Here is an 11991-nt window from a genome sequence, read left to right as displayed (position 1 = left end):
TTTAGGTACAATATAGTCCGACCATCAAAAACATAATTGTCATATAACTTTACTCCTACGGAAATTTTGTATAGAATCTTTTAAACCATGTGTATATGAAATATATCATAGTATATTAAATTTAGTCCCAAATTTGTAACGCTTAAAAATATTGATACTATGAACAAAATTTTGGTATAAGTGCTCATAAAATCACTTAACTAGACCATTTTCGGTTGTCTGTCCGTCTGTTGACGGACACAATAACTCAAAAACGAAAAATGATATCAAGGACATAAAAAGTGAGCTCCAGTTCGTAAATGGGCAACATAGGTCAATTGGGTCTGTAGAAACCATTAGAAAACAAAATTTTAAATGTAAAAAATGTTCCTTATAAAATAAACAACTTTTGTTTGAAACATTTTTTGGTAAACATCAGTGATTACCTGTGAGAGCGCAAATTATATGTACTATATGAGAATATCAGTTATGTATGTGTGACATGTATGCACTTGTAATGTGATAGTGTAATCAACACATTCTATACATGGTATTTCAATAATAATAGTTTACGAAATGTTTGGAAAAAACCTATTTGCGCCAACTTTAACCTCGAATAATTTTATTTTGCGCGCATGATTTTGCAATGGATTTATCATAGGTCATTTCTTGCATTCGAATAAAAATAGTCCCGTCAAAAAAATTTAGAATTTAAAAAAAAAAACTTTATTTTCCAGGGCTATTATATAATTCATTTAAAAAAAACGCAAAACTGATATTAAACACTGACTATACAGGGTATTTGAACAATTAAATCAGCCAACTGTTTATTTTCAGTTCTTCACTTGTGTAAATATGATTGTAGTAACAAGAATTGTACCTTACAAATTGAATAAACTATAAGTGTAGATACTACTGCGTCGCATTACTGCATTACTGCAGAGTTTCAAACAAGACGAAGAAAATTTTCAGTAATAGCGCATAGTTTCTCAACCAGCTTAAAAAAAAATGCGGGGTTAAGTTTAAGTGATTTTGGTAACAAACAACCGTAATAAAATCAATTTTATTAGGTACAATAACTATGCATATGCCTATGAATGAGAACCATTAAATAAAGTCATTGACCAAAAAAAACAATATTTTTTTAAATTTTTGTTATCAATAATACTGACCAACTCAATTAGAAATATATTCAACATAACCATAATATGTATGTAATGCCTAAAAATTTTAAAAGTACAAACAGGTTAGGACTACAACATATTCAGCTATGGTTACTGACATTTTTACCATTTTTAATATAATAGTAATTTTTGTCTAGAAACAAATCGAATATTTTGTATTTTTTTATAAACAAAAGTACTATTTGAAAATGACGAAGAAAAGTTACATAATAGAAAAGAGCTTAACTAAAAATTGATAATAATTTTTTTTATTTTCATTATTTAATCCTTTTATCATTAATAGTATTTAAAAATTAGGAATTAATATTATTATGATATTCATAATTGAATTTCAATAAAATTACTTTATTTTATTAGTCAGGTTAAGTCAAAATTTTTTAAGTTTTTTTTTTAAGTGTTGACATACTGTATGATATTAATTACTTACATTTTATATGGCATTTCATTAAATTATACTATTCTACGGCTTTTTATTAGAAAACTTAATAATAACGAGTGTAAATTCTTCTGTGTTGTAAATTCATTTTTTTAAAGTGTAAATTATACTGGCACCAACTATAAATTATGAACTGGCACCAACTGACAGATCACGTACTTATACGTCGTCAACAGAGAGCGCCAAAAAACTGCGTTTAAATATCTCAAAATTATAATGTTTTTTTAATATTTTTTTTCACTTAAATACAGCATTTTTAAGCAGTATTTATATTTTTTACTTTGTTATAACGGTGTATACAATGAATTAACTAACTACTAAACTAAACATAAGTGGATAAAATTATGATATCATGGTTCTAAACTCTTACCATTCGGAGTTGTAAGCTTTAATAAAAATGAGGGAAGGGAGCATATAAAACATGCTTTTTTTTAATGGACCCACCTTTATCCGCATATAATTCCATATTTATGGAATTTATTTCCTTTAAACTCACGCGTTATCTTTAATCTAATATTATCGAAGTAATATTATTACATAAAATTTTATGTAATCAAATCAGATAACCTGTAGAACGATCGATCAATCTACAATATGTGCTACCTACCTACGGCGTGGCGCGGTGCGGTGGTCAGGCGGCTAGTTACTAGTTTCACTGGGTATCACATACATAATACACGTAATATTTTGCTTCGTGTAATAATATTAAGTGTATGGACCCGACGATACTCTCAGAGTTGGATGATGGTAATATCTGAAGACTGAACTGTCTTCTGTTCGTTGTAAATACGTAGTACGATGTGTAACGTATAATGTGTATAATAGAGTTCATAAATATATACATACAGTTCAAATATTATAGCTTGGATAAAATTATTTCACAATTGCTTCCTTCATTTCATACAAGGAAGTTAAACAAGTGAAAACAAACAATTGACTGAGTTACTTGTTGAAATATGTATAGACAGTGTTGATTACTCTGTCACATTATTACACATACATGCATATCACACACACACATATGACTGATATACCCATTAAATACATTCTATACAATTTGCGCATAATTTGCGCTCTCACGGGTAGAGAGTGGTGTTTACGAGAAAGTGTTTCAAACAAAAGTTGTTTATTTTTTTATTAGAAACATTTTTTACATTTAAACATTTGTTCTATCTCTAACGGTTTAGAAGATTGGTCCTACGGACCCAAGACCCAATTGACCTATGTTGCTCATTAACGAACTCGGTCTCATTTTTTACGTCCTCAGCACGCTATAAAAATTTCAGATTGATATCTCTCTTCGTTTTTGAGTAATCGTGATGACAGAAGGACAGACGACAGACAGACAACCGGAAATGGACTAATTACTTGATTTTATGAATACCTATACCAAAATTTTGTTCATAGGATCAATATTTTTAAGCGTTACATACTTGGGACTAAACTTAGTATACCTTGATATATTTTATATACATGGTATAAAAAGATAAATTTTAGTTAATTCTATATATTTTCTACAACTTTAAAATCAATTTCGTGTCTCTTTCATATTTTTACGTCTAGTCGACCAAGAATAATAATATCCGACTGAAAATTTACGAGACTGCTGTCAAGCTTGAGTATAACAATTTTTCTCCCAATTTTCATAGTCGGGTAATTATACAACAAGTCAATCGAATTATTACCTACATTTAAATATTTATACTATAAAGATAAATGAACGAAACATATACATACAATTTTACACACACAACTTAAACGTACGTACACAGTTCACAAAAAAAAAACCGGTTTTCATGTTCGTAGTAACTAGTATGTATGTATGTATGTATGTATGGTGGGTATGACAGACAAATATTCATTGAAAATAATAATACATTTATAAAAATATAATATTATTTTGATATTGATGATTGTTTTAACCAGACAAACCTAATTACATGTGTTTGATCATATACCATGTACCATGTAACATCATCAAGCATTCAACATTTAACATCTACGACTACGATCTACCACCTAGCACTACTATACCTCATATCATCTCAATGTTTTGGTATCGTGGTAGTGTGGACTGTGGATATGTGGACTTGTTGAACTGACTGACTCAATTCTGTGTGGTGTTTGACCAAAGTTATAATATGGTGATGTTCTTTTACCTCTGTATACAAATTACCACACATATAGTTTACGAAGCGATTTTCATAACTATTATATCAATAGGAATAGTTCAGTGCAGTTACGAACTGACCCAAAAGTTTGTGACACTTGATTCTTTTATTGATTCATTCGATAGGGGAGTTGTTTGGAGACCTTAAATCTGATTTTCCGTATTCGCGAAATTAACCCTTTAGCCGCCATATTAACATTTGATGATTTAGGTGTCGTTGGGCTTGTTAGCGTTTTATCTTCAAACCCATTTATTTCAAAGCACTCGCTACGATGGGAAAAAAGTTTACGTGAGTTTGGAATTCGTTCCATAACTAATACAGGGTATTCAAAAAGGTCGAGATTCTCCCAATAGATTGGAAACTTTGGATTTGACCTCAACCTTGGCCAGGATAAATCTTTTCAAGGACAAGTAGATTTTTAAAATGATTACTCAATTTTTGATTATAAGAGTTCCTACAAAATTTTGAAATTAATGAAAAAGCAACACGTAGTTCTCCAAAACAAAAATTTGATGTGAACAGTGACGTGAAAACGTTTGAGCATTAATATTTTCTTTTTGTATTTTCAATGCATAAATTGTGAAAATCATTCAGCAATAATTTTATTTTCATACTTTTATAGTGAATTCATTAAATCATTAAAGAATCATTAAATAAATCAAGAATCTCATTCTAAAAAAATTTATTTGATTTTGAAATGACCTTCAAGGTCAATGTTAAGGTCAAATCCAAGGTCACCATTAGATTGTACGAACGAAATTCTATAACTTTTGGTCGTTTTTTTTTTCAATCATTATTTTTTGAAAATTCAGGGGGTCTCGACATGTTTTATTTTATCTTTAAATAAGCCTAAGCGACCGCCTAGAACGCCTCCACAGACGACATTACGAGAACTTGCTCATTTAATATTACAAAAATACTCTCTTAAAGTTTTAGGAAGAAATTCGACATAGAAAAAAGTTATAGCCATATACATGAACTGATTTCTATACAAAGCATTAAACGCGTTTTTCTCTTAAAATTATAGTATAAAATTTAAAAGAAACAAGTGAAAACAAACAATTGACTGAGGTAATTATTGAAATACCATGTATAGACAGTGTTGATGACGAAATCGTTTGTTTTTTGACGACTCGTAAGTAAAGATATCTACTTTTAGATAGCCATATATTCATAACTGATTTTCCCATATAATACATACTATAAAATTTGCATCTAATTTGCGCTCTCGTGGGTAAACAGTGATGTTTACAAAAAAATGTTTCAAACAAAAGTTGTTTATTTTTATATAAGGAACATTTTTTATGTTTAAACTTTTTTTCTATCACAAGATGGGTTCTACGGACCCAAGATCCAATTGACCAATGTTGCTCATTTACGAACTTGACCTCACTTTTTACGTCGGTGCACAAGATATCAATACATTATCAGTTAACGAAAATAATTCAGAAAAAATACTTCTGAAAGGAAGAATTTTATCTAAAGCATGTTAAGAAACGAATTTTCCGAGAATTTTTTGCTTAGGTAAACAAAAAGGAATGATACCCGCGAATTTATACTAATCTTAATGAGCTATTTGTGTACACAGAGGTTGTATGAGAACTTCTGGATAATTTTTTTAATGATGTCCGCGTTGTCGTATTAATAAATAGTTGTATGACTTCCCTCTTCTTAAAACTTATATCATCATTTTTTTTCTACCTGCCTATTATTAAATAAAGCTTTCGGCGAACACGTAATACGCACAAAAAGGGGAAGTTATGTTAATGATCTCAAATTTTTAAAATTTATAGCGCCAGAAATAATTAACTATACAATCTAAATCTAACTCAAAAGATGTTTTGATCAGAACGCAGATTTTGAGTCAAAAGTTAAGATTCGACAAAATTTCATTAATTTTTCCAACACTGGTTGAAAAACCATCTAACTTTCCTGATAAGAAATTATTATATTAACCTCGTAAATCAAAATCATAAATATCTATCATAAGCAATTTTTAACTCTCGCCTAACAAAGAGGGGTGTTATAAGTTAAACATGTCTGTGTATCTGTGTGTCTGTCAGTGGCATTGTAGCTACTAAACGAATTAACCTATTTTAATTTTTTGTTTGAGAAGTAGTTTGATCAAAAGTATTCTAAGCTATGTTTAAAATTCGAGTTTAGGGTTCCATACCCGATAACAACTAAAAAAAGTGGTGATAATCTTCAAAAAGATTAGCAAATTTTCTTGAAAGAGAGCTAAGAAATACTCTCTATCAAATTACCTTTCATAAAAAAAATCAAAATCGGTTCATCCGTTTACGAACTACAATGCCACAAACGAATCGATCAGACCTGATTTTGAATCGAAGGTTTCTTTAATTTTTAATGTAAGTTATATAAAACTAACAGTAACCCACCCGCTTCGCTGGGAAATTTCAATTTTTAAAACAAATACTACTACTGTGTTATAGCCTTCATTTCCTTCTCTCTCACTTATGCCCCCTTTGTTCTCAATTTCAGAGGTTTTAATTTTTTGGTGCGGAACCCTATTTTTTTAAATAAAATACAGTTTATGTTACTCCCTGTTAATTTATTAGCTTTATATTGGTGAAAGAACTTTTAAAATCAGTGTAGTAGTTTTGAAGTTTACAAAAAATCAAATTTTTTTCTCTTTATAATATTACTTAATTCGCAAATTATTGGTACGATCTGTAAGGACCACACTCACAAAGATTTTCAAATTTAAAATAAAATTTATTTAGTACATAGAGCTGTAAAAATGCACATTTGACACACAGGGTGGTCAAAGTTATAACTGCAAGAATTCAGCAAATGGTAGAAAACGTTTAATGATAGTTTTTAAACACAATAAAAGAAGGCTTTTCTGGCTACAGTGTTAAAATTTTGGAAAAAAATGACACTTTGGGACTATAAACAAATCGATCGTGCTTAGAAAAATTTAAGGTCTGGAAATTGAATTTAAGGTTTAAAATTTTTTAATTAAACTAATTTCCCATCAAATATAACAAAACATTCTTAAAACTCAGGGCACTTTGTTTATTATTCTTATAATCGTTTAAATTTGACCCAAAACGTACTTTTCATGCGAAAATTCTAATTGGCTGCATAATAAAAGTTCAGTTTTTAATAATTAATAACACATTAAGACCAAAACTACCCTTCTTCACAGTTGATTAACAATCTATAAAAATCTTAAAACTCACCACTTTTTGTCGTCTTTTTGCCGGTATTTACCTTTTTATAAGTTTTAAAATTATTGCATAATCACGTTCGCACTATAAAATTATCTGTCCATTTTTTCAACTAATTTCTAGTTTTAGTAAGTAACGGCTATTATCCAAGAATTTCATCACCCCAATCAAATTTAAAGATAATTTTAATAAAAGGGTTAAAATACCGGATTTTCTAGTTAGCGTAAATTTTTTAAATATTAATATAATATTAAAAATATTAATTCTTTAAGGGTTGAAAAGTTATACGTACGAAATAAATTTAGCGCGTTATCTAAATAATAAACCTTAGTACAATTTTTCTAAGAGTCTCTTATGTTCTTGATCGTGATCAACACTTATCAACTTATCGCAAACATAAAATGATTTAGCGAAAGTATTCTAGAATTACAAATAAAGCTCGAAGAAATTACACAAGGAAAAGAAATTTTTTTTTTAGTTGTTTTACCTATCTTTAGTGATAATAACTTTCAATATTACAACCTAATAAGGAAAATATCAGTTATAATCGAGTTTCACTTCAATAGTTTACATAACTGTGTATTTGAAAAATACTTTTTCTACAAATTCGATTTATCAAATGATTTTGATTCAAATAAAGGCGCATAGTAAAATTTGCGCTAAATATCGCAAAAATTTTTTTAATATATAGTGACATTAAAAATTTAAATATTTTTCACATTATAACAGCTTAAAAATTGTTTAATTTTTCTTCCAAAACTTTTCCACAAATAATATTTAAAAAATTTATATTATAAAGCCAATTAAGTATATATACCGGTTCACAACATTTTACGGAGAAATGATAAAATTAATTATTCTAAAATAAAATTGTATAAGCAAAAAGTAAAATAAATTGCAAACATGAAAAGTAATAACAGAAAGGAATTTCAAGCCAGCACGCCTTTTACTTAATAAATTCACAATTAAATTAAGATCTACTCTTATACAACATTCAAGTATCTCCTGATGCCGCTGGTTTAAAAACTTACCTTTAAAAACTTTTTCACTTTAATCCAAATTGAAAAATGTATTTTATAAATGAAACACACTAAATTACACAATCATCAATAATAATAAAATTTATTCGGCACAAAATTCAAAATAAGTTCAGTTCGAAAAACAATATTATTTTATTTAAAAACCGCGTTATCCGAAAACACAAATACTTGTAAACATAACAAATAACATATACTAACTGACCACAACACGCAATCCAATAGAAGTTTCACCAAGAACCTTGAAGGAATGTTTTATATTGTGTTTGTGATGGTATTCAACGTAGGGCAGGTGGTTGCAATACTAAAGCCCTCTTTTAAATACTATTTAAACTAGCTTAATAATTGCAATTTAATTTATTTTAAATGAAAAATATATTCTTTTTTAACTATTATTTCATTTTAATTAATAAATAACTGTTATCTTTCATTTTTTGAAAACATTTATTAATTCATATCAATGAAAAATTAAAATGCAATTGAAAATGATGGAAAGGATTGTTTTAACGTTGTGTTTTTCAAATTGCAATATACACGTAATATATTTTGAAAATAATGAAAATTTTTAATAAAAATCATACTTGGAATGAATTTATTATTAAATATTTTTTTAAAATCCTATAAAATAGATCATATTCAATTTACCTCATTTTTGTTTAGTTCATGAAATTACTGACAGATGGAAAATATCATTGGGTTCGTTCGTATGTTAGCGCAATGATATAAATAATTTCTTTAAATAGTTTCACGTTAAAATAAAAGGATTTGCCTTTCGCCTATTTGTTAATTACACTATAGCTATAGGATTAATGCAAGGAGGGCAATTTTTTTATTCAAAACTAAAAGTGTATAACTTTTAAATTAATTATGTTACTTCACGTTAAACCATCATACCGTTACTTTTCTGGTGGTTTCTACAAGCCGCCAGACTATCGAAAAGTCATATTAGCGGTAGTTGAAACCGTCTCAAAAGTATGAAATTATGATTTTTGTGAAGGGCAGAAGGAAAAAAAATTAATGAATTATTAACAAAAAATTAACATACTAGTAAATAAAATAACGCCTGTTACAGGATTCTTTATTAATGGGTCACCATAACCATACTGTAACAAATGGTTAGAATTTCGTTTCAGTTTTTCCAAGACGAAAAGTACATGATATTGATCACTTTTACATTAATTCTCAGTTTAATAAAAGCACAATTATTTTAACATGTCGAGGTCGATAATATAAATTTGAGCAATAGTACAGCGTGTAAATAGCCTCTTCACTAAAACGTAAAGATGTGACATTTCTCTTTTATGTGCGATTATTGAAAATATTAATACATCAAAATAAAGTTTTATTTCATAATAGTACATTTTAATTAATATATTCATCAAAATGATGAATCCACAAAGTGTTTTTGGAATCCAGAGTACGGCTGGTGCTATTCCCGTACGAAATGAGAAAGGTTATTATTTATTTGTTTATTGTATATGTTTAAGAATTAATGTTATGATGGTCTACAATTTTCTCTTAATTTGTCTTATCCATATGAAACCAGGAATTTTAAACTTAAGTTGTTATATATACCACAGTAAGACTTATGGCCTATGAGCAATGAGATATAATTAAATGATATTTGTACGATTTCGTGATTTCGTAAAATAGCTCCTGGCGGATTGTAAGTTCTGTGGTTTATGAAATGTCAAAAATTATGTTTCGGGAATGTTGGAAGATTTTTCTGACCACTCCGAAAATTTGAGATTTGACGCCATTTCTAATATGTAGAACTAAGGTACTTGATATGTAGAGCAATAATATTATAAATCCACCATATTCTCGTTTAGAATTTCAGCAAAATATCAATTTTTATGAAAATAAAAGTACTATCCCTTTTATTTATTATCGGACCCTAATCTTCAAATTTAATTACAGGTGAAGTTTCTATGCAAAAAGTCAAAGTTCACAGATACGTATCTGGTAAGAGACCTGATTATGCACCATACGAAAGTTCAGAATCCGAAAGTGGAGAAGATGATTTCATTGAGCGACGAAATCGTAGATCACACCGTGATCCCGATCGCGAACAACCAGAACTATCAAAAATGGACGAACGAGAAGGTGATGAAATGGATGATCCAAGATTGCGACGTTTAAAATCACGACCAGTTGAGGAGGATTTGGATATTGAACATCGAGCACATCGTCATCGCCATATCCATGAACCAGAAGTGCTAGAAACAAGCGAAGAAGAAGAACAAGTAGAAGAAGAGCCACAAGAAGTTGAACGTATTCGACCACGACATACTGTTGAATGCTCTGATGATTCAGAATCAGAGGGAGATTTAAGTGATGAAGAAATTGAGCGACGAAGACAACTCTTACGACAACGGGTTTTGAATAAAAAACAAGAAGAGGAAATCCTTGCTAAAGAAGATGATGGGAAATCTGAAGAAGAAAGTTCAGAAAGCTCAGAATATGAAGAGTACAGTGATTCCGAGGAAGAAACAGGACCCAGATTAAAACCTGTATTTGTTCGTAAGAGAGATCGTATTACAATTATCGAGAAAGAAAAAGAAGAATTAAAAAGAAAACAAAGTGAGATTGAAGCTAAAAAAATGGCTGATGAGCGTAAACGACAAACTCTACGTATGGTTGAAGAAGTTATCAGAAAAGAACAACAAGCTAAAACCGAAGATAACGAACCAAATTTGAATGATATTTGTACTGATGACGAAAACGATGAAGTTGAGTACGAAGCATGGAAATTACGTGAACTTAAACGAATTAAACGAGACCGTGAAGAACGTGAACAACTAGAACGCGAACGTTTAGAAATTGATCGATTACGAAACATGACCGAAGAAGAACGTCGATTAGAAATGCGATTGAATCCCAAACAAATCACAAATAAGGCAGCAAAAGGAAAATACAAATTCTTACAAAAATATTATCATCGTGGAGCATTTTATTTGGATAATGACAGTGATATTTATAAAAGAGATTTTTCATCTGCTACATTGGAAGATCACTTCGATAAAACAATTTTACCAAAAGTTATGCAAGTGAAAAATTTCGGTCGATCGGGTCGTACTAAATACACTCACCTTGTTGATCAAGATACAACGCATTTTGATTCACCATGGGTTAATGAATCGTCACAGAATTTGAAATTTCATAATTCTCAAGCTGCTGGTATGAAACAAGTATTTGATAAACCGTCGTTAAAGAAAAAACGAGAGCATTAAAATGTTTTATAATTATGTATAAATGTATTTTTTAATTCTTAAGTGATTATGTAAATTTAAAAAAATTTCGAAATACTCGTATTTATTTGCTTTTTCGGGATCTTAATTCATTCCCAGGGAGAAATTTTTATTCTTTTAAATCGACAGTGGATTATTTTTCAGCCCTTTCCATAAGCGAGAAAATGAGACACATTAATTTGTCAACATCTTACAGTATATTACACATCAAATGGTTACACCCTGTATAAATTTTAACCAAATTTTTAAATTGATACAACAAAACATCATTTAAAACGTTAAAATATTAAAATTAACTGAATAAATAACAGAATATTATTAATATTTGTATATTGGGGTAAATAATTAGGGCTGCATTTCAAACTAATTCTATTTACATCCAATTTTTATGATTATTTTTCTTTGTTTGCTTTTACATTATCAGCCAATGACCGAAAAAATTAATTTATTTTTTACAGTCTGCCAATGATAGGGAATATAGATACAAGCAGCAGAAACGTTCATAAAATAACATGCATAACGCATTAATGCATAGTTAAAAATTAAGATAATATTGGTATGTTCAAATTATTAATAAATGATGAATAAAATTATCGAATGATTATTCTCTGAATTGCTTCGAATAATTATTTATTGGGAATACCTTATTATCTTTTTTAAAACAACAACAAAACTATGGAATCGCCAAAAATCCCTAAATGTTTTTCATAAATTTATTCGAATAAAATAACGAATGAAT

General features: G+C 28.9%; 1 protein-coding gene across 1 annotated transcript; it reads left to right on the top strand.

The window, feature by feature from the left end:
* The first annotated feature begins 9264 nt into the window (after window positions 1-9264).
* Window positions 9265-11251, top strand: LOC123299794 (microfibrillar-associated protein 1). The gene is made up of 2 exons (XM_044882152.1): window positions 9265-9454; window positions 9922-11251. Exons 1-2 carry the CDS (start codon window positions 9385-9387, stop codon window positions 11232-11234), a joined length of 1383 nt encoding a protein of 460 aa, XP_044738087.1. The 5' UTR covers window positions 9265-9384; the 3' UTR covers window positions 11235-11251.
* Window positions 11252-11991: the final 740 nt, after the last annotated feature.

Source organism: Chrysoperla carnea, chromosome 5 (assembly GCF_905475395.1).
Source record: "Chrysoperla carnea chromosome 5, inChrCarn1.1, whole genome shotgun sequence".
Classification (NCBI taxonomy): Eukaryota; Metazoa; Arthropoda; class Insecta; order Neuroptera; family Chrysopidae; genus Chrysoperla; species Chrysoperla carnea.
This window is presented reverse-complemented; position numbering and strand designations above follow the sequence as displayed.